We start from the raw sequence: 26,906 nt of genomic DNA on the forward strand, positions 1-26,906 counted from the left end.
ATGAAAAGAGATGACCTCTAAGAAGGGCTTTGCATAATATATGTTATACAGAACATATTCTTTCTCCTTACTTCGACCCTCTTTTTAGGCAGTTCTTTCACATTTGGAGAAACATTATTTTCCTCCTTCTTTCAATGTATTTGCACATAATCATATATATATGTACATATATATATGAAAAAGTATTTAATAAACATAATGTATGCTTTTAGATCATGTGCACTTTTCAACTTCCTTCATTATATGGAATTGTGGTGATTGTTTAGTTTTATAATAAAAGGGACTTATTCTTTTCTGTTACTCTATTTTCTGACCTGTATATTACACCAAAGGCAGTTAATTAGCCTTATATTTTGGTAAACTGGGACTGACCTGTTTCTAGAAATTATACAGAAGCATAAAATTTAGAGTCCCATTCAATAGGAACAGGTGCTCTTTTTCAACATGGCAAGAGCAAGATTTTCTAGGTAGAGTAGAAAAAGATTGTAGGTGGCATTCAGTGGAGCAGTGAAGATAGTCTCCTTATCCCAAAGGCAGCAGCTGCACCCTCTTCCCCCATCTATGTAGGGTTATAAACAGGTGATCAGGGTGAGTTTTGTTTTATCACAAAGTACAGGGAAGTGCCTAGTTTCCAAGCACAATTATAATTAATGAAATTCAGTGAGACCAGGAAAGGAGAGAACCAGGCTGTGTTCTCATGTGGCTCAAAATGATGGAACCGGAACCATGTTGAACACTGATAGCCATTCTCTGCCTGCCAGGTGGCAACTGAGTTGCTGCTCATTGCAATAGAACACCTGCTGGGCTGTCATGGGGGAGAAGATGATGAGATAAATTTCAGGATTGTTGGGAAAGAAAATACTTTTACAACATTTTAGCATCCCTAAAATGGCAACCGAGTTGCATTGTATACAACTGTTATTTATTTATACAGTATGCCTCCTGAATGTTTACATACATGTACATACCCACATATTAATTTCTCAACATTTTAGGACTGAAAATGAACCATGGATAATAAATTTGATAGTCCATAATAGTATAGGTAAATTAAAAAAAAAACACCAAAAAATTTTGTTTTACTATTTTTCTATAGCTCATGGTGTATTTTGTGTGTTTTGGTAATTATAGAAAGCCATGTCTTTAGCCTAATAAATAGGAGTGGAATAAGTATATTTTTCATGTTGGTCTTTAATCTCTGACTGGTTTATTCAAGTTACTTTAATTATATTTGAAGATGCACTTACACATACATATTTGAATAATTCTTTGATAGAAATTTTACTATTAAATGGAACACAGTTAATTAAATGTTTTCTGAATATTATGGAAGAATAATTTGGTGAATACCACCAACTCTTTAGCAATAGAATTAATAGTAAAGCCTGTTGAGCATGCATTATTGAAGTTTTTTTTTTTAGCTCTAACAAACATCAGTCAAAATATGTCCTGTGAAATAACTCCAGTAACATGATTTTTTAAAGTATTAAAAATATGCACATTGATTGCTAATATGAACAAATTTACTTGGATAACTTAAAGACAGCTTCAAATAAAATAAAATATCTTTGATTATGGATTGAATGAGGGAATTACATTGCCAGAAGGTCACACCCTGTTTAGAAAAGTCTTTAAAGTTTCCTGAAAAACTATTGAAGGATTGGATAAAGATCTGGGGGAACTTCTTTTATACTAGATAGCTCTGATATCATGGCATTTTTTTTCTTTTTTTTAAATAGGAAATATATTTTAATTGTCTTTGCAATTTGGAAAGTCTGATAATTGAAAATATTATATGTTTTGTACCCTGCAGATCACTCAGGAGGCTGGAGAATTTATGATTACTTTTCCATATGGCTACCATGCTGGTTTTAATCATGGTTTCAACTGTGCAGAATCTACAAATTTTGCTACAGTCAGATGGATTGACTATGGGAAGGTTGCTAAATTGGTAAGTTATGCCTCAAAAATAAGGCATAAATTAAATGTGTATTCTGGTTATTGTGGTGGGAAATCTAAGATCATATGCAGCACTTTTTTTCCCTTCATTGATACTGTGTGCCTCGCACCATGGTAATTTATTTTCAGACTAGATATATTTGTTTTACATGGCATGTGTTATCATTTGTAGCTATAGTTTTCTGTTTTGAGATTTTTGTGGAGAAGTTTACTTTGAGAGGTAATTTTATGCAACTGATGTTTGCTTCCTTTCTTAAAGCCACCAATTATTTTTTTGTGAGATTTCCCAGTGGCTCCCTGTGGCTCCATGTTAGGTAAAGAGCCAAGTCTTTACCTAACTAAATATGGAATTTAGTTCCATGGCTTAGAAAACAACTACTTATAGATGAAAATGTCTGTAAAAATTATAGTAAGAGGTTGAGGGAGGGTAGTAAGAAGAAATGATTAAAACTTCCCTTAGTGCAGAAATAAATTTCTTGAAAGTAATGCAGAATATACTTTAATAAGAAATGTGTCTTTATGTTGCATTTGTACAGACTTTTGCATTTCCTGCTCAGTATATTTAATTTAGTTCACATACTGTGTATTTTCATTCACAAGAAACAACTTCCATTAAATTTAATTAATTTCCCCCTGTGGTGTTAAATAGAGGACATCTTCAAAGAGATGGTGGCTTACATTAAGTTGCTTTCTTTCCTATGGCTTTGAAGGCAAGGGTATAGGCTGGCAGAGGGCAGCTATGAATGAAACTGTGTATTTTACGGAGTGTGTAAAATTGACACAGATTTAGTGGAAAATGACATAACAGCTTATGTGGCTGTATCTTGGCCACTGCATGGTATAAGTGAGTGTTTTTCATTCCACATTGATAAAGCTTGTATGTGGAACCATTGTGAACTTAGAAATATATTCAGGGAAAAGAACACCAGGTTTGATTTACATGTGTATTTAGAAAATTACATAATATATTAAAATAAAAGTAGAGCCCTTTGGCAGCCTAGGAACCATTTGTATGGATTTATGAAAAAAGGAAAGCTCCTGCTATTAGACGACTTTTTCTGTTCTGAGTAATTTCTATTTATGAGGGGTAATTTAGAAAGGAACAGAACTGAACTACTTCTTCCCATTATGGATCCTTCATATTATAATAAACCTAATAAAAAAAATAGGAAACTCAGTGTATGTACCTTGGCCAGCTACCTGCAGTGTTTTCACAGAGAGGTAGTGCTTGGATCTACATTGAAACAGAGCCATACACCCATAGTAATAGCAAGGTATACTATTTTATGGTTTGCATTATTTTTTTTATTAACAATTTTTTTTTAACATTTATTCATTTTTGGGAGACAGAGCCGTGAGTGGGGGAGGGGCAGAGAGAGATGGAGACACAGAATCTGGAGCAGGCTTCAGGCTCCGAGCTGTTAGCACAGAGCCCAATGTGGGGCTTAAATCCACAAACCGCGAGATCATGACCTGAGCTGAAGTCGGATGCTTAACCAACTCAGCCACCCAGGTGCCCCTGTGGTTTGCAGTTTTAATCATTGACAGAGTAAGTCAGCTATCACAGCTGTTCGGTTATCAGAAAATTAGCTGGTGCTTGTTTACTCTGAGTTTCAGATCTAGTTCACGGTATTGGCCAGATTAGTTTCTCCTCAAGGCTAAAATGTCCTGGGTGGGTTTCCACATTTCTTTGTTAATGTAGAATGGGACTGGGGTGTGACCAAGTAAGAGAGGTGGGCAGTGGTCCTCTGAAATCCCAGCTGACAGAGCCTAGGATTGTGGGACTGTAAGAAGTAGTGTGCTGTGGTGGAGGAAGCAGGGATCTAAGGCCCAACTTTTCTTCTGGCTAGTCATATATCATTAGGAAAATTGTTTATTTTGTTTGTTCCTTCCTATATAAATTAGAAATACCTCTCCACCCATAGATCTGTTATGAGAGGAAGAAAACCTTGGGTATGTGGATATCCATTCATGCTGCATTGATTTGTATCATTCAATTTAGTTAAGGAATATGACTGTCTTGGTTCTGGAATTTTGCTAGGTACAAAATTGTTCAATGGCTATACTGCAGTTTTGGGTAAATAGTGCACTAGATTGCATGTGTTTGAGATGTTTTTAGGTGTTGTCTCCACCCTTATTTTGGTGAGGTGGTGCTGCTCTGAGAAATGTATTTGTTTTCTATTGCTACTGGAGCAAATTGCCATAAAAGTAGTGATTTAAAACAATACTCACTTACCATCTCTGTAGGTTGTATGTCTGATATTAGTTTCACTAAGCAAAAATCAGGGTGTTTGCAGGGCTACATTTCTAACTGGGATTCTAGTGAAGAATCCATTCCCTTGCTCAGATTGTTGGCTGAATTTGGTTCCTTACAGTTGTAGGACTGAATTCCCATTTTTTTGCTGCCTGTCAGCCAGGTCTTTGCTCCTAGAGATATCTCTCATGTCCTTCCAGGTGGTCTTCTACATTTCAGAGCAGGCAGTCCACAAAATCCCTTTTGTCATATAAGATGACATATTTACAAATTATAGGGAATAGGACATGGATGTCTTTGTTGTTGGGAGTAGGGGTGCGAAGGTGGGGGCAATATTCTGTCTACCACGGAGTTCCAATTAATAATTGACATGGTGATATATTAAGAATCTACTTTGAGTAGATGTAACTAATTTAGTTATTCTGCATAAAAACTGGAAACTAGGGGCACCTTGGGTGGCTCAGTCGGTTGAGTATCTGACCTTGATTTTGGCTCAGGTCATGACCTCATGGTTCATGAGATTGAGCCCCGGGTCTGGCTCTGTGCTAACAAGCATGGAGCCTCCTTGGGATTCTCTCTCTCCATTTCTCTCTGCCTCTCCCTCTCTCAAAATAAATAAATAAAATAAACTTAAAGAATAAATAAAATGAAGTGAAAAACAAGGTTATTTAAACAACAACAAAAAACTGGAAGCTAAATTGTAATGGATACAGTTTTGAATGTTTCACTAAAACATACTTATGCTTTCTTAAATTATACCCCTCAATTTTAATATTATCTTGGCTATTCTCAGAAAAATAAATTATCTTATATTGTAGGATGCTGTGATGGCATTTTTGTGCATATGTTGGTGTCTTTATAATTTATCTGACACATTTTTATTGATCTCCAAAGCTGTTTCTTTACACACTCTTGTATCATGTGTATGTGCATGCTGTCCATGCATGCGTGTGTAGCTTTTAGTCTCGGGAAAATTTGTGCATTAGGCAGTTAGTTTTTATGTTTTTTTTTTTTTAAGGACAAATGTATAATGGATTAATTATAAACTGCACTTAAAAGACTTGTGGCTTTGAGGGTGCCCAAAATTAATTCTTTAACAAATTTTTGCCTTAATTCTTTGCCATATCCAGTTTATTCTAAATGATAGCTATTAAGAAATAGTTATTCACAAGTGATGATGAGTTATGCTTTTTGCGGGGGACAGATAATTAAAAAAAATAATGGCATGCTTTTTCCTAGTGGAAGCACTAGGTGCAATAAGTTCTTCTTTACCTGTCACATTGGGTTCATATGGGTATGTAAAAACTCCCAACAGTGTCCCTTTGTGGGACAGAAGTTAACGTGGTGCAGAATGTGGGGTCTGTTCTGGTTATATTTTACATATTACAAACCAATATTTCTAATTTGACAACTTAGGAAAGAACTTTACAAAATCCTATATTTAATTGAAAAATACACCAAAACACTAGGTTTTGAAAAGATAACCCCAGGCTCACTGATAATTTTGGAGATATTAGTGATTTTATTCAGAAAAATCCTGTATGATACTCCAGAACAGAAGGGCTTTGCCTTTAAGAGAGCTCACCTACCTAAGAAGGGGGTTATGTAATTTTCCCCCATTTCATTGTTCAGAGGTAAGGTTTTCACCGAAGAAGAATTGAGAGGATTGTTCTAGGTTGCTACATGCCCATTTGCCTACTGGCTTAGGCAGAGTTCAGCTTCAGAGAGTGCTTGGTGAGTTCCTCCTTTGCAACAGGATTGTGCTACATGTTTGTACAAAGAAGATGGGCATGTTTTCTTTGTCTTTAGGGAGCTTTCATAAAGAACAGAAGGGCTTTTAATAAACCTCCATTTTCAAAACTGAAGTATGAGTGGAACATACCATCGTTAGTTATTTTAGGCATCTTTATCGGTTTGAACATCAGAGTGATCTAGTGTAAAATGCTACATTTTTTTCTGGTAGAGATTTAAAACTATGAAATGCTTTAGCAATTGAAAGAAAATTTTGGTGCATATTTGAGATGAATGTTTCCCATTTCTGGATCGTTCTCTCCTGTGGTTAAATGGAGTCCATGGTTACTTCTGTGTGGCAGCTGTGGTGGCACTTGTCCGCTTCCTGGCTAGGCTGGATCAAAGAGCTGGCCTGCAGGTTGTATTTCATTTTTCCGTTTGGTAGGATGAAGTGCAGTTGTTTTGATGTTAGGTTTGATGGATTTGTTTGCCACTGCATTCATTAGCTTCACATCAAAAAACTGACAGGCTGTTAAATGAAACTTTGGCTTAGATTTTCAGCTTGACTGTTTGGAGACATTTGTGAAGATATTTTGTTTTTGTGTTGCAGCAGCCTCAAGCACTGTGATTGTCTTGAAGGGAAGAAAAGTTATTTACTGTACTGATTTTCTTGAGTAAAAAAGAATCATTGTCTTGGAGACAGTCATATCTGGCCTACACCGTCAGTAGTGTATTTATGACCATGTGTGCAGTGTGAGAAACTTATCTATGGCATGGTAAATAATGTTATCTTCTTGGGAGGAAAGATAATAGTTGGTGGCTTCAAAATGATACTTCTTATTTTAAATCAATTTTATTTTAAGTGATAATCTACTAACATGATATGCCAGAAATTTGAAAAATTGCACCGCAGATCTGGGAATGTTCTCTCATGAACTTCAGGAACATTACTTCACAATATAATTTTAAAGCATTTTGACATTTGAATCCTCAAATGTTTCAGCAAGTTTAAAAAGATAGAATTTTGAAGTTGATTTCCCTTTAATCTAGAAGGGATTTTGATTATTGTCTTACATACAAGAGCTGTGATATGGCTTCATTCCATTTCATATTTCAGGTTTTTTTTATTAAGATTTTTTAAATGTTTATTTATTTTCAAGAGTCAGAGAGACAGAGCATGAGTTGGGGAGGGGCAGAGAGAGAGGGAAACACAGAACCTGAAGCAGGATCCAGGCTCTGAGCCTTTAGCACAAAGACCCATGTGGGGCTCGAACCCATGAACCGTGAGATCATGACCTGATCTGAAGTCGGATGCTTAACTGACTAAGCCACCAGGTGCCCCTATTTCAGTCCTTTTCTAAAATTAGATTTCACTCTTCTTAAATCAGGTAGAATCCTTCCAAAAAATCTTTAATCTTGGGCAGTCTTTTTTAAAACAATCAGAAATCATTTTAATGGTTAGTCCCTATGTTATATTTTATTATGCTTTAGATCACGAGATTTCTCTATTATTAGAGCACGTGAAAGAAGGAAAATGTAGACTCACAGTCCCTGCATTCTAATTTTGGCTATCTGATGTGGCATATATAATATGAACTTTGTGAGCCCAGAGATTTTCTCCATTTTTTTTTCTTTTTACCTCTATTTTGTTTCCATTTACTGGGTCTTGGTAGTGCAACATAGAGTACAAAATACCATGTAGAGAAACAGAATCATATGAAGGCATGTCCTTTGGAGCTTGTACTCTGACTGGGGAATTAGTACTTATATATCTGGAATAAGTATTAAGAAAGAAAATATTCATATTATATCCCTCATTTTATTCTGATAAAGTGTTGAATTGTGAGATTCAGAAAATCTGAGACTTCAAGTAGTATAGTAGAAAGTCAGTTGATTAGTATATATTGTGTCTGTAGGGGAGATATCTGGGACTTGAGTCCTCAGAACTAGGGAGCCCAGTTTGATTTATTACTAACTTAAATTTGCTGGATTTGGGGAGTTGAGGTATATGGTTTATGACACTGATGTTTAGTTGCTAAACTGAAATCAAGGTATTATCTGGTTTTTTTTTTTGGTTGTTGTTGTTGTTGTTGTTATTAAGTTTTAGTTTATTTTGAGAGGGAGAGAGCGCATGTGTGAGCTGGGGATGGGCAGAGAAAGAGGGAGAGAGAGAATCCCAAGCAGGCTCCATGCATAGCAAGGACCCCTTTGCGGGGCTGGATCTCATGACCAGATCATTACCTGAGCCGAATAGTATGCCTTTTTGTTTACACTGTCGAGTGCAATTTTTATGATGGGTTTATTTGTCTCTTATTATTATTATTATTTGATATTTTGACTTTTATTATACTTGAGTATGAGCAATGAATAAATGGTTAGAGTCAGATGCCTTAACTGACTGAATCACCCAGGCACCCTTGTATTATCTGTTTTTCAGGCCTTAGTTTAAGTCTTTTGATAAAATGTGGTAATTTTAAGAAAAAGCTAGTTAAAGGAGTACTTAGGAATGTTTGTTTCCTGGTGGAAGAGCTAAGTGTGAATTGGGACTTCTTAAATAAGGCATACCAATCCAAGTCATTGTTCCCTTTCCTTTGAGATACGCTTCTCTGCTGATGCAACAAGAGCAGTATGTGCAGATGCCCAATTTGAAGCTTTGGTATGGGAGTACTGCTTACTTGATCATTTGATGTGACCTCTTTGAATCAAAAGAAAGTTTTAATGGGATATCACTTAGGTCAGTGGGTATAATTAGACTTTAATCTGTGGATCCACAATCTATCCTCCCTCTGCTCTGAGCAAGGTGATAGAACACTCTTCTTTCTAACTGCTGGTCATAACTGTAGTGTAGAAATTTCCCACAAGCCCCTGGGAGCACTCTGTGTGGCAGCACCAGGGACCATATTCAGGCAGAAAGCTGAAAGTAATGAAAATATATAGCTGAATAAGTATTGGTATAAATATCAAAGGGAATAAAGAATGGGTGATGAATCCTGTGATTATTTCCTATTATTGTTCTAATAGTTCTACACCTTTGCAATTAGAAGAATCAGAGTATTAGCCAATTCAAAGAGGAAAAGTGTCCCCAGTTAGGCAGACCCTGAAAAAGTCTCATAAAGAAGCCAAGTCTTAATTTTCTCCCTTGGTTAGCCATGACTATTATTTTTAATTTACTATAATTTTATCCCCTACAAGCTATGGCCAGTAATAGTTTTTGCCTCTTTCTAAAACAAGGAAGACAAAACAAGAGTGTCTTCTGGATGATTTCCAACATGTTAGTTTACAGCACTAAATAATTCTTTGTGGCACAATATACAAAGTTTAGTGCTTATAGCTAATTCTTCCAGGCATTATTTTTTGTATTTTATTTATAGTAATCAGTTTGCATTTTTCCATGTGCTGCATTTAAATAGGGCAGTATCAATAGTTGTATGTCTTCTTGCTTATGCTGTTGAGTGCAATTTTTATGATGGCTTTATGTGTCCTTATTGTTTGATATTTTGATTTTTATTATACTTTTGAGTTGAGCAGTGAGTAAATGGTTAAGTAAGGGAAATTTCAACTTAGAGTTATAATGTCATTTAAAAATATGAAGAAATGAAATCTTAATATTGGGGAATTGTCTGTCTTGTAATCATACATATCAGTAGTTTGGGGGACAGCGGATGAAGGTTGCATAGCATGTATACATATATTTCACTATTATTGCTATTATTTTTTAATCTTTAGGAAAGTCTAGAACATCTTAAGGAAGAAAAATTTAGCATGTGTTAAGTTTAGCATGTGATAATATCAAAGTTAGTTTTATAAAATTAATTATATCTTACATCTCCTTTCAAAATACTTAATTAGAAATACAGCTGAAGCAGTTCTTAAGGTTCTGCGATCACATAGGATTGCGCTGTCTGAATCACACTCCAGGGAGGTGACACAGGGTGTGGGGGTGGTAGACCCTCTGGGGAGTAATACAGTTTGTCTTGAATCTCTCAGGCTGTGTGTGTAATTGTGCTGAGCTTCATTTTCTTCCTGTAGAAAGGAAGCATTGATATGTAGTGGTGAAGGGATACAACAAGTTCAGGGGTTAGTTGCACTGATTAGAATTCTGACTTTTCTTTTTACTGGCTGTGTGATTGGAGTCAGTATGTAACTAACTTGTACAAATCTCCCTTTTCTCATATGTGTAATGGAGATTATAGCTTCTTCATAGTTATTATGAGAAATAAATGCAAGTAAATATGTAAGGAGCCTTGAAGAGTTGTGATGAGAACTGGTAGACGTGTGCATCTTTTTTACAACATTCCAGTTTGGGGAATTGACCTTGGCTCAGTGGTGGGCCTGACTGATCTAAGGGAAATCTGTTTCTTTGTCCAGTGATGATGAGTCAGTTTAGTGGGCCAGTTCCTGGTCCAATAGAAAGGAAGATTGGGTTGGTGGAGACAGAGGAAAATGCCAACTTGCCCTCAGAGAGTGTTAGGAGGCTTGTCTCTCCAGATGGGCACAAGTAATCACTGACACCTGCAGCCTGTAGTCATAAGGGGACCAGACCTAAAGTCTATTCTTTGGACACCAGATGAGAGAGCTGAAATGCTTGTGTTGAAAATCAAAGTCTAGAAAGAGCAATCCAGTGTTTCATTTTTCATAACATTGTCAGAGATGCAGGGGTTCATTGCTCCATCTGTGTAGCACTTCCATCCCTAATAAGAGTTTTGATGGCTAATTTGAGTGCGGGTAAACAAAAAGCAACCCAGTCACACAGACCTGTGTTAGAATTCTGGTTCTGTGTAACCTGCCTCTGTGAACCACATTTTCCCTACCCATCAGAAGGGCTTTGACCCTGGCCTCATCAGCCCTGTGATGAGGATGGCGGTGTAGCTGGGATAGTCATCTAGCACTGTGTCTTTCTCACTGAAAACATTTTAAAAAAGCGATCCATAATGGGTCATTTCTAAGTCTGGGAACTCTCTGATACTAATTTGGAGAAGGCTGGTGGAGTTTAGGCCTGAGGCGTTGAGAAGTCATGGCTGTGGAGATAGTATTTGCAGAATAAGTGCTAGCAGCAGGCTGGACAGAAGGATTGCTTTATATACTTCTACTGATTTCTCACACCCATTCACTTTCACTGTCTGCCAACATGAGGGAAGTATGAAAAGAAGTGACATCACCCAGTAGTGCTTGGGGTTCTGTGGGCCAGACTGCTGAGGGGGTGGTCTCTGGAGGGGCTGTTGCTTACGTCTTCAAAACCATACTGTAGCTCTTGGGCTCCATGTGGAATTGGAAAAACCATGTGTTGTAAATCCCTGGAAATAAAACCCATCATGGGTATTAGAGATTCCTGCTAAATTTGACTATAGTCCACACATGGCTTTCATATACTCCAGGTTTTTATTTGAGTTAAGATACAAAAATAGGTAGTTTCCAGCAACTTTCTAAATTTCATAACAGATATTTTTATAAGGCCTAGTAATAATTCTAGTGATTCTTGGTCGAGTATTTCTAGTTCTTGGGAATGTATACTCTGGGTCATCCTTTAAGTATTAATTTTTAAAAAATTGGATGGTTCTGATGATTATTAAAATAGCATGAAACCTGTTTCTTTGCAGGTAAATAAAATTGAAAAATTGCTCAAACCTCTATATTATTCAAAGTAATAGTGAATGATTTCTTTTTCTTATCATATTATTAAAGAGAAAAGGAAAATTCCCATTGCTCATGAGAATGTCATTGCTAGAGTGGGCACTCTGCACTTCTGTTAGGTGGTAGTGTCATCAGTGTAAGCATTCCCAAAAAGCAGGTAGGTAGTATGTATCAATAGCCATCGACATCTCCATGCTGCTGACCCATTCTTATACTCCTAGGAAATAATCAGAAATGTATGCAAAAGTTCATTGACGAAGATGATTGTCATAGTACAATTTTTATTAGCAAAAATTAAATTAAAACTAAAATGTCTAATGACAAATGGGAATCATTGAATAAATTATGGTGTGTCCATGTACTAGAATCCTTTTAATTTTACAGAAAATTATTTGAAAGGAAATCACTATGACTGTTAACATTACTATTTAAATACTCCTTGTTAAAGTGTATAAAAATAAAAAAAATACATGTGCATATATTAAAAAAACAATTAGAGTACAGAAAAATATTTTATGACCCCTTCTAATCCCTTCCTGTGAATAACTTGCATATCCCTTCAAAAATATCAGCATATGTTTATATCTTTTTAAAAATCCACACACATTTGGTTAATATTGTGCACATTGTTTTCTAATGCCTTCCCTTTTAATGTCTTTCCTTTTAATGTATTTTTCATGTATGCCAGTAAAACATTTTTAGAGTGTAGACATTTATTAGAAATATCTTCTAGCTTGTCCCAATAGAGTATGACAGGTGGTTTGCAGTGGATTTTTTTCTGAGGGGCATCATAGAACCACAGCAGTGCATGAAAGTTCATTGCACAGATCTTGTTAACAAATCAGGACTTTGAAAATGAATGCCTTAGTTCACTGCTCTATTTCCATTCCCTCCATGCAGAGCAGACGGCAAGGTGGACCTGGTGCACTCTCACGTTTCTAGCCCTGTCTTTGTTGACGGGCCCCGCCTGCCCCACCATCTCAGTTTATTTCACCACAGTTCATATTGGAAGATAGTTAATGCCATCATTGTTTCTGTTTTTTCAAATAACAGCATTTGCAACTGTGTTCTCATATTTGAAGGATTGGATCGGTCATATAAATTTTAATAAGTTCCTTTAGAATTGCAAGTCTTTGGCCTAATAAAGAATTATCCCAGTGAATTTGGAATACATGGCAGGAAAAAGTAACTAAATGACTTTTGTCAACGATTCTGTGATAATGAAATATTTGAAATAGGAATGGCACAAAGTGGGGATAAAACCCAGCCTGGTTTGTACATATAAACGGGCAAGAATACATAGGCAACAAAGGCTACATAAAATAAGAAAATATCAACTGTAGTAATCATAAAGGATACTCTAGATTTAAAACACACACATGAAGTAAGACAATCAGGAAATTATTGCCCATTGTTGCAAGAGAGCAGATGGTGCTTAAATACCCCTTAATTTTATATCATTCTAAAAAGCAAACAACCAAAGAGCATGTACCATCTATATTTAAAAAGTCAAATGCAAACTTTTCTATTTTGGGGGTTTGCTAGAGTTGAGTTGAAGAACAAGTGCAACATTAATTTGCCACTAACGACACACATTGGAGGCTGTCTTGGAAGGGGATTGAAGGGACAGTGAAGGAAGCAATTTCTAAGAAGACAGTATTCAAACCTTCCTTAGCTCCTGTGTGAAACTCTTCTCTGTTATGTATTTTCCCCCTAAGTGGCTCTGGTAAGATACTTGATGTTGAATGTTAAAAGTTCTTAAATGTCTAGATTATGTCTCTAAAATGACATCCATTTAGATACAAGGTCATAATTTTTAGAAAATGTATTTCATGCTTAAGTATTTCACATTTGATTAGAAAGAATGTTGGAGAGGTTTTCCTGAGTTTTGATGCTTCCTACACCCCTGACCATCATAATTAATGCTGAATCCTGAGCCCTAAAACGTTTAGTTTGAGTAAGTATGACCAAGATATCTTACTAGATAAATTGCTGTTCTTAGATTTGTGCATACGTTTGCTTTATACAGTAAATGTCCATGGAGTACGTCTTAGAAGGTATTTCTGTGGTATAGTCTCTTTATGATCAATTCATTGTGTGTTTTTGCTCAATTACTATACAGATGTGTTTTCTGGTGCTATTGAGGTGAACTGTGTCTGTGACAAAGCTAAATCAGTTTGTGATTTATTCAGCCACTCAGTGCTGGATTGATAAATGTTGGTGCTGAGCACAGATTCTTGTTCAGTTCCTGTTAAACTTTACTTTTTGTTGGTACTGGAGATCTGCCAGTCAGACAGCATATGTGAAAATGAAGAAAAGGAGTTGGAAATTCAGATCTATATTACTGAAAGTATGCACTCTTTGAATTGTGCAGTGGAGAAACTAAAGTCCATACTCAATTACCAAATAACTGATGTGGTTACGTATCAAGCAAATTTGGACTGTGCAATCCACTGTGTTTTCAAAGAAACATTTTGAGGTTGGGAAGTTTATAAACTTAGAGTTTCAATGGCCACATGAAAAGTTTAGTTTTATTATTAGACTTAAATAATGTAGTTTGTGTTGATTTCATTATAAGAGAGCTTTTTCCTCCTCCCAGCCGTCCCCCCCTCCCCCCTTTATTTTCTCCATTTACCTTCTGGAACTTATTGACATACTAACAGATTGAATCCAGTGTATTTTCTTAGACTTTCTAATTACTCAGCTTTGAAGTAAATGAATGGTGTTTCTTATTTATGAAACTCCACAGGAAGAAGCCAAATAGGCACAACAATGGAAAGAATTTTTTTCAGTGGATGTCATGAGTCCAGCTCCCAGCTGCCTGTTGTCTCAGTCACTCAATAGAATCTAGGGACAAAGTGATCCTCAGTGAGTAAATTAGCAGTTCTAGGCCTTCTGCTTCAGTGGATTTCTCTGAAGCAAAGACAGAGAAAATGTTTCTCTGCCTGCCATTCCCAGATATAATAGCTATGAAACCAAACCCATGCCAAGTACAATGGTCTTGACTTGAGTCAAAAGCTGGGAAACCAAAGGGTAAGGAAACTTCAGTCTTGGGGAAATAGAAATTGGACACAGAGGGAAATGGATGTTCAACAGAAAGTCAAAGCACAACTGTAGATTATCCGTTCATGCACTAAGCTACACATTTAACAGAGGGTGATAGACTTTTGGGACTGAGCAGTTTGCAAGGGGGGAAAAGCTTATTAAAAATCAGTTTCAGTCCATAGATCTATGGTTTTACAAAACGTGTGTGGAGATGTGCAGACAGTAGAGTATGTGCTTCAGTAAATTTAACAGGAAGGAACCTGATGATAGCTAGGGTGTTTGTGGTTGTGTTGTTCATTAATAAACATTCAGAATAAATTTATAGCTAAGTGAAAGGAGGAAAAAGTTTGCCTATTTATGCCATTTGTATGTTATGGCTTAAGCCCAAAGCAGAACTAATCATTGGAGTTGTATGGATTACTGAACACAAATGAGGAAGGTTGAACTTCAAGGAAATGTGCTATTTATAGAGTTATTTGTATATTCAGTTGGGGATTCAGTGGTATAAAGGAAGTGTCGTATAAAGAGGAAAGATCACTGGGATGCTGTATGGTTGTAAGTGTGTTATTCTTAGGGTTACATGCTCACAATTTTTGTGAGCTTTCGATGGTTTTTTAATGGAGGGTGAATATTTTTAAATAGTTAAAAATGTGAATACTCAGTGTTTTTCATGAATATATAATGTGCATTTTTCCCTCTGTATAGGTTTAGCTTTCGGTTTTTAATTATTTCTCTTTGAGTCACTGAAAAGTGTTGGCAGTACATATTTTTACAAATACATTACATAATTTGGATTGTTATTGTGTACAGTTGTAGACTCATGTGAGCTTTAAAATCAAGTTGCTTCTAAATGTTAGTTTGCAGAAATAAAAACTATGCGTATGCTGCAGAGTATTTGTTTATTATGTGTGATGTGTATTTTATTTCCTGGAAACAGTATCGGATTTATGACTTAGGTCAAGGATTCTAAAACCGTTCTTGTGGCCAGTTCCACAAGGATATTTATAGTACTGCTCTCATTACACTAGTGTGAAAATATTGTTACTAGGGGTGACTAGATTTTTAGAACATCTCTACTGTATAGCTGTTAAAAACAATGGGGTAAATCTATATGTACTGATGTGACAAAGATCTTCACAATATATTATAAAGTAAAAATCAAAGTGACAAGTATATTCTATAGTGTGAAGCTATCTTTAAAAAAAACATTTTTTAAACTATCCTAAGAATATGTAAATAGAAAAAGAAATGGAAGGATACAAACGGTTAATTATGATGGCCTATAGCCAGTGGAATGAATTTGGGATTTATAATACAGGGACCCTCACCTCTTATGCACTCTACTTCTGTGTTGGTGGAATTTTTTTTTTCAAGGCTGTTTTTATGTCTTACTCTGTGCTTTTTAAAATCCAGTAAAATTATTTTTATAGTTTTCAAGAGTGTTTATATAGAGAGGTCTAAACTAATGTATAAGTATGTTTTATAGGCACAGGATAGAGATGTTCTGAAATTTATGTTCTTTAAGATATTTAGTTTGTAACCAAAATTTCATTATAGGGGAGGAGAGTAATATATGTGTCTATACATGCTCAGAATACTTTTAAAGCATTTAAAAGTTTATCCTGTGGTTACTAAGTGATCTCTGATTGAGGTAATATTCCTTATTGAATCTAAAATGTAAATAAACAGCATTGACATACATTATTCAAAAAATTGCTGAAAGAATTAAAGTGGAAATTTGCTTTGAAACTATTTGCAGATTGAATATAATGTTCTGTATTTGTTGTAGTAAAAGAGCCTGAAATTGCATATTGGCTTTTGCTAAAACATGTACAGTGTGTGTGTTTATCATTCCCATATAATCAAAACTCACTATTAGACTCTGTAAATTGTATCATGGACAGTGGTGCTTAAATATTAATGTATTTCATTACTTTTGTTCTCAAATTTGAGATTCATGGACAGTGTGTTATCATTAGCCAGCAGATGGCAGTGTCTCTGCACAAATTCTTTTCCTGCAAAGTCTTTTGACAGGAGTGGGTTGCCCTCATAGCATTTGACCTAATTTGACAAATGGAGTCATTGAAGATATTCATTGATTATAAATTTGTAACTGATATGTTTTATATGGAATAGAAGGTGGTAAAAATGAATGTAACTTAGGATAGTGAGTGATATTTGTAATATTGTTTATATTCCTCCTAGATTAGTTGTTTCTTGAAATGCTCATTTTATGTATAGGAAGTGTGTGCAGTTAGCCTAAAATATCATCAAATTGAAGTGCTTTTCCTTGTGAAATAAATGTATAATGTACCTAAGTCTATTGCAAGCTGTTCATGGATTTGGTCCCTATATGTTGTTATATAGTGTGGTTGCTGGGCAAAGGAGCAATGTGTGCTCATATACATACATAGTGCAAAAATAAAGTAAAATTTATTGGCAGAAATTTACGAGCTTATAAGTAGCAGTATGTGCAAGATCTCCCAGGTCTCATTCTTCCACAGTGAGGTGGATTTGAATGGGGTATAGCTGGGAAAGGGCTTCCATTGAAGGATCCAACCTAGATCCTGTCATGTCATTATCCTCTTATTTACAAGGAAATGGAGGCAGAACATATCCATGAGCTTCCTGGGTGAGGAGGTAGTCTTTTTAGAAATGGGAGCTTCTACTAAACATTTAGGGAGAGAGTATTCTCCTGAGTGCAGACCTGCTGAACTAGCTCTTTGCTAAGCTTTTTGGAAAGTGAAGGTAAGGAGCTTAACTGGGGACAGTAAGTGGCATTTACTTGTGAAGAAAAAAACACTTAATTTAGATTGCCTGAGCTTGAAACCTTGGTAGGCCACTTACAGGTAGTATCATTTTAGGCAAGAGATATATAAGTTGGTATAATAATACTACATTATAGGCTAGTTGTAAGCACTGAAGGAGGTAATTATTATAAGTTACTGGATTAATGACTGCTACACGGCATGCAATAAGTTTTTCTTCTCTCTCTCATGAGGTGTTGACATTTATAAATTTTAAAAGCAATTTGGGATCCCTATTATGACAAACTGTGCTGTGGCAGTACGTCAGTGCATTCCTGCATTTTGCTTCCCAGACGTGCCCTAGGAACTAGTTGTAAGCCAAGATGCCTTGTTTTGTGATGACACTTTTGGTGGGTGCAGTTCTGATATACTATCATTATTGGACAGGTACCAGTGAAACACATACCAGCCATGCTGTCAACTACTTCAGAATAAACTGTGGAGGTACCCAATGTGGGAATGCATTCTTATCATCTGGGTTCTGAGGGACTTTAAATAGGTCAAAATATTTATTCTTTGGTTTTCATTTGGGCTGAGTCCAGAGCATACTAAAGGATTCTAGTATTGGAATAAATTTTTTATTGAGTTAGTCATTTAAGAGAGATAGAAACTGTACTACTGGGAGAAAAATTCAAATGCTGAGACAGCTGTTCTAAAATATCCCTTGTTTTGTTCTTTTTTTTTTTTTAACTGACCTCCTTTGTAAAATAAAACAAGAACATGAAACATTTTGAAAATGCAAAAAGCTACTTGAAGGTGTTTGTAAGTAAAAAATGTAATTATTTAATTTGCTGTATATGTACATGCAAAGGAAAAGAGTTTGCTCTTGGTCCAACTCTAGCTTTGCATTTGTGGAAGCATGTCCTTGATTTTGTGGCTATGGCTAAAAGAGCAGATATACATATACAGGTGGGGAAGAGAGGATGGAGTGGTGCAAAGATCAACACTTGCTGTCTCTACTGTGGATCAAAAAGGCTTGAGAGTTCAATCAACACATTTCTTTACTCCTGCAGCTCATTAATCTGGCCATGTCATAACTATCTGATCTAGCATAGCACACCGATTGGCATTGGTGTATATTAGGGATAGAATTTTTATTTTACAAATTCAAGATATTCAGTAGTGGCCATGAAAAATCAGATGGATCTTTGCCACCATCACATGTTTCAAAGATTTCTTCTATTAAATGCTGTGTCCAAAATTATAGAATGCTCTTCAATTTTTTTTGCATAAAAATAAAATAATACACCTTAAATATATATAATTTTAAGTAAAAATATAAACATGTAAATAAAAATGAGGTGAAACACCTTGGGAAAATTATATAAGATGAAATAGCAATATAAATTAGAGTAGAATAAAAAGCCTTTGGAATAAAATAAATTATTTTCTGAATTATTTCAGAAAATAATAAATTAAAACACAGGGGTGCTTGGCTGGCTCAGTCAGTAGAGCATGTGACTTTTGATCTTGGGGTTGTAAGTTTGAACCCCATGTTAGGTGTAGAGACTAGTTAAAAAGAAGATCTTAAAAAAATTTAAAACTCAAAAGTATGTTTTCATTTGTATTTTTAATATAGCACTAAGTCATTTAGTGAAGAGTAGCTAAGAATGTGCTCACATTTTAAAAGCGTCAGTAGTTTAGGGTACATTTGACAGAGCGAAAGAGGGTGAAGATGGATGGCAAGAAAGGGGAAATGAGATTTCTGTCACATCAAAACAAAATTTTATATAGCAGAAATAATTCATGTAAAACATAATGAAAGACAATGTAAGATAATATTTATTTGATCCTTGGGTTGAGGAGGGTTTTTCCAAGGGGGATACCATTGGTGGATACCATGAAGGAAAAGACTGTGAGATTTGAACTGCATTTGGAAAAACTGCAAACTAAATAAACAAGTACCACTTGCATACCACTTGAGTTACATGAAAAAACAGTGGATTACTATCCTTATTAGGCTGTAGTTGTAATTAATTCCTAAATGTTACTTAATAGCAAATTAGTTGAAAACATATTTAGTCAAATATTGATATAATTTAGGGCAGAATGTAAAATTTACAAGAATATTTAAAATAAAGCTGGATATTTTAAGGAAATTTGGTACTTCTGAGATGCTGGTTGGCACTTTTCGATGTCATGAGACTATGAGTGTTTCTCTGCCATTAGGTGTGCTTTAGTGGTCAGGTTTGAGAAGCATTGCCACTTGAATATATAAAGAACTGCTGAGTCTTAATTCATTAGTAATTACAATGGCTAATATCCAATGAGTCTTTATTTTGTGTCAGGTATAAAACTTCACTTATGCTAATTCATCTAATTTTTACAACTGTTGTATAAGATAGGTAGTATTACTACCCCCATCTTACAAGGAGAAATGGGTGCAGTTGAGATTCAGTCCACATTTAAAGTAGAAAAACTGGGTAAAAGGCAATTCATCAAAGAAGAAATATAGTAAGCTAATAATCACATAATAATCACATTAAGGTCACATAACCTTAATCTAATCTTGTTAGTCATAGGAGTGCAAAAAGGTGAGTGCTGTTTCTAACCTCTCACTGGCTAAGGAGACAAATGAAAACATCCACTGTTGTTAATGCCTATGCAAATTAATACAATCTACAGGATGCCCACGCCATCATCCTTGGAAATAAATGTGTCCTGTGACCATGCAATCTACATATGGGAATTTGTCCTGTGGAAAACATGAGAAAGTTGCATGAAGGCATATTTATTTGGATAGTCCTTACAGTGTTGATTATGAAACTTGAAAAATTGGTAGTAAGTAAATGTCCAACACTCTGGGATGGTTGAATAAATTACAGGACATCCATCCATGATGTGCTGATCAGCATGAAAAATGACACAGGTGTGTAAGTATCAATATAGGCAGGCATTTATAATATACTGTCAAGGATTAAAAGCTTGTTACAAAATAGGATGTTTCCTTTTTATGTTTGAAAGTACACATGCATTCTGAATTATAGAAAGGTATTCATTAAATTTTAACATCGTCATCTTTGACAGGATTGCAGTTTTCTTTATTATTTCTCCAGCAACTGAGTATTACATGCACAGTTAAAAAATTATGTTTGTTTTTAAAAAGAACTGTCTTATTGTATCTTGCATGTAGTTATGGATTTCAGAGTACTGAATTTACTTAAAATTAAGTGTACATCTGTTGGTGAAGTGCTTTTAAAATGGAGGCAAAAAGGCAAGAGCAGTAGCTTCAGAAAATATCCAAGATGAAGAATTTGATAGATCAGGGTATACATACTTGACTAGATTTGAGGCTTTGGGTAAATTACTTGTTTTCAGCTTCAAAGAGGAGTGTAAATATCAATAATCCCTGAGTGCATATAACTGTATATAATATCTGGAGTGATGACTGTGAGCTGGTAAGTTAATGATTTTGATGTATTGCATATCCTGATTAAGAAAGTAAATAAGTCTATTAGGGAATTTTAGAATTAATAGTGTCAAATAGTTGAAAGTCATGCCCATTCTTCTCATGGTACATTTTACTTCCTACCTGTGCAGGTATGTTTAGTAATGTTAGTAGTTGTATACAGATGTTCATACTTCAAGCAAAAGCAAGGATTTGACAAATGTCCTGGATCTCTAAAATAATTTATTAGATCTTGGGTTCCTAATTAAAAAAAAAAATTGTTGTTGTTGTGGAGGTTTTTTTTTTGAGGTATTTGAAAAATGTTCATAAATATATGAAACTGCTTGACCTAGCTGGCTGCTTCTGGTCATGCATAGGCTCACAGCGGCTGAGGGAGGGAGGTGGCAGGGGCTGGACACTGTCCCTGGAGAGAGGAAACCTCAACCCAACCCAAACCCCTCTCTCCAGCTCTGAGCTTTTAAGTGCTGTGACTCTTCTTCAGTGTCTCTTCCCAGCTTTTGTTGGGGCTCTGGATCAGGTTTCTAGTGTAAAAGTCTGTGAATGAGTAAGGTGGGAACCTGGTCCTGAAATTCCGTGTCAGCTGATCCTTCTTTTTTCCAGGTTTTCCTCAGGAAATTGGGACAGGATGGGCAGGTGAAAGGTGACCTTTGAGAATAGGTTTTCTCAAGGTGCATGCAGCGTGGGGAAGGGACTGCACCGTGCTTTCCTGTGACCTGTCAGCCTTATTCCTCCTCCAACCCCACTCACTCCAACTCTTCCTTTCTTGCCATCTCTCACTTCTTTATAGCCATTTTCCAAGAATTGTGCCACTTCTTCCCCATTTGATGAACACTGTGTACTGTGAGTCTCAGCTGTGGCAGGCAGCATTCTTGACCCCTCACGTGCAGGTTAATAGGCCTCCTGTCTGTCTTCTGGGGTTGTTCTGCAGAGTACATGGGAACATTTAGTGCTTGCACTCCTTGCACTGCCCTGTGAGCTACTGTTCTCTGAGGAAGAGTTATAGGAGCCCTGGCCATCCTAGAATTCACTGCAGAAGGAACACAGATACCATAGCCAAACACAGCAGATCAAAACAGAAAAACTTTAATATATGTGAATGGAGTATGTTGAAGGTACAGAAAACCCATGTACAAGATTGGCCCCTTTTCTAGCTGAAGGGTAATAGGCTTGGGCATAAGCTTATCAGTAGACTGTAAGGAGAGATAGATTGTGTATATGTACAGCTTTGTGTGATAACTAATTTTTGTTTTGCAGTAGTCCAAAGACATTTCTCTTTAGGAGAGGAGGTGTTTCTTTCCTATTAATTTGATTCTAACCAGGATAACATGTAGTAGTACCTTCCAAACTGGTAGTTGCCCTCAGAGGTATATGTGTATATTCCCTGTGAATTATAGTAGTATTCTTACCTTTCTTTTTGTACTAATTTTGATATAGAAATAAGAAGGAAAGAATACATGTTCTCACCAACATTTCTACTATTGATGTTTCAAGAATTATGAATTCTGTTTTTGGACTTTTTTCATATGATAACTTTCTATATTATTGCAAACCAGTGGATATTTTCAGTATGTTGAGAAATTTAACAAAACAAAAATAAAAAACAAAATACTAGCTATTTCAGTCCTTCCTCTGAAAAGAAATGGAATGTGAAGGTTGAAATGCTTGAGATACAACTTTAGTTCAGTAACTGACAGTTTAACTTCTCTGTTTTCAAATAAACAAAACATCAGCACTCATACTGGGAAAAATAAATGTACAGATTTCTTAGTAGGTAATATAGTTTGATTGTATTCTTTTAAAATTAACTGCCCAAGGATATGAATTGAAAAATAAAAATTCTGGCATGAAAATGTTTCCCTAGTATTAAAATTTAAATGCAAGCAAATTGGTTTAAAACTTTAAAAACACACACACAACTGTTTAGGTATTCTTAAAGCATATTGTGAAACACACATTTATTGTAATGTAATGCAACATTTGTGGAATCTAATGAACTGTCTTAGGCTCAAGTTTGCAAAATGGATTTTTATGAAGCATATTCGTTTTTAGTCCATGCTTTGTGCTAACTGGGGAAGAATACATGTCATATTCAAAGTGCTTTCCAGTGGGATTGGTGAGAGGCAGGTAATTATTTGGCACCTCCTCATGAAGGTGTGGGTCAGTGGCCGTAACCTTCCCTTGTGGGTGGGCAGAGCTGTCTCACTTCTGAAGGTGCCCTGACAACCTGCCTGTCTGCCTGTCTGCCTTCCTTCCTGTCTTCTTTTCTTCCTTTCCTTCCTTCTTATCAGTGAAGCTAACACTTGGGGAAAATTGGGCAACTTTTACTTTATTATGATAATGTTTATAAACAGAATTGTTAAATTCCCATATGAAAATTTATACAGTTACTACTAAAAACAAATGACTGTATCTGACATGCCCTGAGGCCAGCTGATGTCCAGTTTGTGCAATATTCAATTTAACATATTACTTGTTGAATGTAGGAAAAAAAGATAGCATAATAGTTGTGTACAGGTAATAAATTAAAGGTCAGGATGCTAAGAACTCTTTTAGGAGCAACCACACTTTCTCCTTTTCTATTTGAATTTTATCCCATTGTCTTTATTTGCAGTTCAGAACCCAGTTCTTATCTTTGTTTATAACATTTCTAATTTTCCTATTCCAAGTAGGTTTGTCTAAGAAAGTGAGAAAAGAGTATATTATTCCCTGGTCCCTTGTAATAATACCCTTATGATGTGCCATATACTTTTGGTAAAATTAATGTTTATAATGAGGAATGAAGAGGTATTGGACTAATTTATGGCTGCTTTTTGACATTAAAAAAACATAAGAATTATTCAGATTTCTTTGGGTATGTTTTTGATTTTGCTAACATATTTTTCTATGTTGTAAGGATTTTTACGTATGAGAATGGGCCACAGATATGAAATTTTGGAGTTAATTTAACTTTGTTTTCAAAATTAACATTCTGAAAGTACCTAGAATGGTAGAATTATGAGGTACTTTTTAGTTTAGGAAAGTTACAAGCTTTTTTACTGCTTTTAGGATATATCGTGTTATTAATTTACTAGAATGCATCATCTTTTATTTTTTCTTGTGGCCCAAAATATGCAAGAGGCACATAATCTGTTCCTGATGTTTAGATTTTGCAAAATAAGTATTCTCTTATCCTTCTATGAGCATGTATCAGGTTATTCACATCTTCATGAGGGGTTAGGGGATTGCATAGTAAAAGGGATAGGAAAAAAAAGAAAGTGACCTTCCTCTGAAGCCATCCTGTTTAGTGTATTCTTTTAGCTACCAGCATGATGAAGGACTGGAGATGCTTGTCACTCTGAGGTTGGGGGTTAAATTCCCTTTCAATTCAAAAGAGATAGAAAATGATTGTGATAGTATAGTCATTAAGAAGTGATTGTCCTCATTGTATTTGGCATTTTTTTATGCTGTTTCATTGCCAAGATTTGATTGTTTTTAACTCTTAGGAAAACAACAGTATTTGGGGAAAAGCCATTTGTCTCTCTCAACAATAAAGAGACTTCTTGATTTTGTTTTTCTTTCTTCGACTGGTGCAGCAACTTATATACCTTCCTTGGACCTCATTGTAGCTTTAAGCATAGTAGGTATACATTGCATCAAAGATTATAGCTCTCGAAGAAAAAGGAAGGAAAGGGCCAGTTAAACATGTCCAGTTTCCATTGTAAGCTGTTGGTTAATAGAGCTAATGTTATCAGCTTGTGTTAGTGACAGGATCTATGCTAGGTGTGAGAAGCTCACAGATACTTTTTTAGCATTTGAATATGCAACAGTCTGGATTGTTTATCGCTGATTAATGCTGTAACAAAGGTACAAGGTAATATGGGAGTACTAGCTGGGGAAAGTTTAATTCCAACATGGCAAAGATCTGAAATGTTTTGTGAAAGAGCTGATATTTGAACTGGTGGAGATTGGATGGGGTTTTTCAAGTACTGGTTCATAATTTGGTGTCTGAAAGAGGGAATCAGCAGCTTGAGTAAAGTCATGGAGGCAAAACATGGTAGGATGTTTTTGACAATTGTCTCTGTGTGGTTTGAGATGTAGTACTTTTATAATGGTAGGTATAGCTAGGCTATGAAATAACTTGAATGCTATATAGAGAAATTGGGACCTTTTAATTCTGTAATGTGGAGCCATTGACTGTTTTTGAGAAGAGGTTCAATAAACCCTTTATAAAACACAGTGGTGAAAATACAACAATAGGTATGTTTACAATTTTAATGTTTTTTTCTAGTTTTTGGCTAGTTCTTTTGACCAAATAAAGTTTTTGACATTTAGTCAGGAAAGTTCCAGTTACATGCAAGGTAATTTATATATGGGAATAAAGTATGAATAAAGCCAGGTCTGGCCCATGAAGAGCCTTTAGCAGGATGTTTCATTTTATTTCTATTTTAAGAATTGAATATTGCATACTTATTAAGAAGACTGTGTCTTCCAAAATAAGAGTGCTTTTAGAAACAGACCCATAAATACAGAGAACAAACTGGTGGTTGCCCGATGAGAGGACCAGTAGGAGGATGGGCAAAATGGGTGAAGGGGAGTGGGAGACACAGGCTTCCAGGTATGGAATGAATAAGTCATGGGTATGAAAGGAACAACATAGGGAATATAGTCAATGGTATTATCATGGCTTGTATGGTGATGGATGGTCGTTACATTTGTGGCTACCATAGCGCAATATATAGAGTTGTCAAATCACCATGTTGTATATCTGAAACTAATGTAATAGCATTTGTCAACTACGCTTCAACTAAAAATAAACAAAATAAGTCTGTATTTTTAAGAAATTTTGATCATCTTTGAATATTTTCCTTTTTGGCCAAATAACTTTAAAGCAGTGTGTTTTCCTATACTTGGTGGATGGCCATATGATTGAAGATTACAGTGGAGACATCCTAGTTCCATTTATTTTTCTCTCTCATTTTTGGGATATATTACAAATGGGATATTCATGTTTCACACATTAGAGATTAGTTAGATCATCAAGCTTTTTGTTTGTTTAGTGCAAGAGGTTTAAATCATTTACTGTAATATGAACTATTTTCATTGGCTGCAGTGACTTGGAGATGTCAGAGATTAGGCATGAAGTGAAGGATTATGAATGTTCAGAGGAAGACTATGAGTATGTTCAGAAAGGCCTGGGCAAATCATTGTTGTGCAGCTCCTGCCTTGACTTCCTCTCTTCCAGTGATCTTGTCCCCGCCTGACCTCAGTCATTCTTGTGGTCTTAATATTTGCACTGTCTTCCTATTCCCAGCTTTAGGCATCTCATCCTGTGACATCCATCCCTTGTCTCTTCAGTTCATTCCTTCTACTACCCCAACTCCAGCATACCCTTGAACCCCAGCAGGCAGTGAAATCCATTGATCCTACTTTTCATGGTTGCTCATCTTCTTCATGCTCTCACTTCCTCCTCAGCAGGTTATATCCTATCATTGTCATCTTTCTCTTGGTTACACGGCATAGGTCTTCTCTCACTTTGTCATATCCCCTTCTGGTTCTGCTCATGTATCTCCCTGCTCTCCATGTTTGTCCCCTATGCAGTCAGCTGTGACTGCGGACAAGCACACAGCCATCCCAACTGCTCTTCCCAGATCCAAGACCTCAGGTTGGCATTTTACAATGCCTGGCAGTCCAGGCATATATCCTAGTTCCCCTCTTGTCTCCATCCTCATTTTCTGCTAAATGCCTTGCTTCGTATTTCAGTGAAAAAGTAGAGAGCTTCCACAGATTTCCACCAGCACTCCTACCTGCCCACTAGCATTAGGGCCAATATCCTCGATCTCCTGCTGTATTACTTTGGATAAATTGTTTATCCTTCTGTTTGAGGCCACTTGTGCACTTGACCCCAGCCCCTCTTATACCTTCAAGAACATTGCTTCAACAGTTCCTCACTCTTGTTCCTGAATTGTCAGTTTTCTCTTCACCACTGAATCATTCTCATCATCATACAAGCTGTTGTCTCTTTATCAGAAAGACTCATAATCCCTCTTCTCATCATACATTTTAACCCCTTTTCTTTGCTCCTCTTTTTAAC

The 26,906-nt window shown here is 35.9% G+C and overlaps 1 protein-coding gene across 18 annotated transcripts in view; it reads left to right on the forward strand.

Annotated features, from left to right (window-relative positions):
• Positions 1-26,906, forward strand: part of KDM4C (lysine demethylase 4C) — a 435,403-nt gene that overhangs the window by 130,009 nt on the left and 278,488 nt on the right. For all 18 annotated transcript variants that reach the window (XM_078436862.2, XM_078436854.2, XM_078436853.2 and 15 more), the window contains one exon: positions 1,814-1,951. In XM_078436862.2, coding sequence (XP_078292988.1) covers positions 1,814-1,951 — 138 coding nt within the window. The remainder of the gene's footprint in view (positions 1-1,813; positions 1,952-26,906) is intronic.

The sequence above is a fragment of the Panthera onca genome, chromosome D4 (genome assembly GCF_046562875.1).
Source record: "Panthera onca isolate mPanOnc1 chromosome D4, mPanOnc1 haplotype 2, whole genome shotgun sequence".
NCBI classification, from domain to species: domain Eukaryota; kingdom Metazoa; phylum Chordata; class Mammalia; order Carnivora; family Felidae; genus Panthera; species Panthera onca.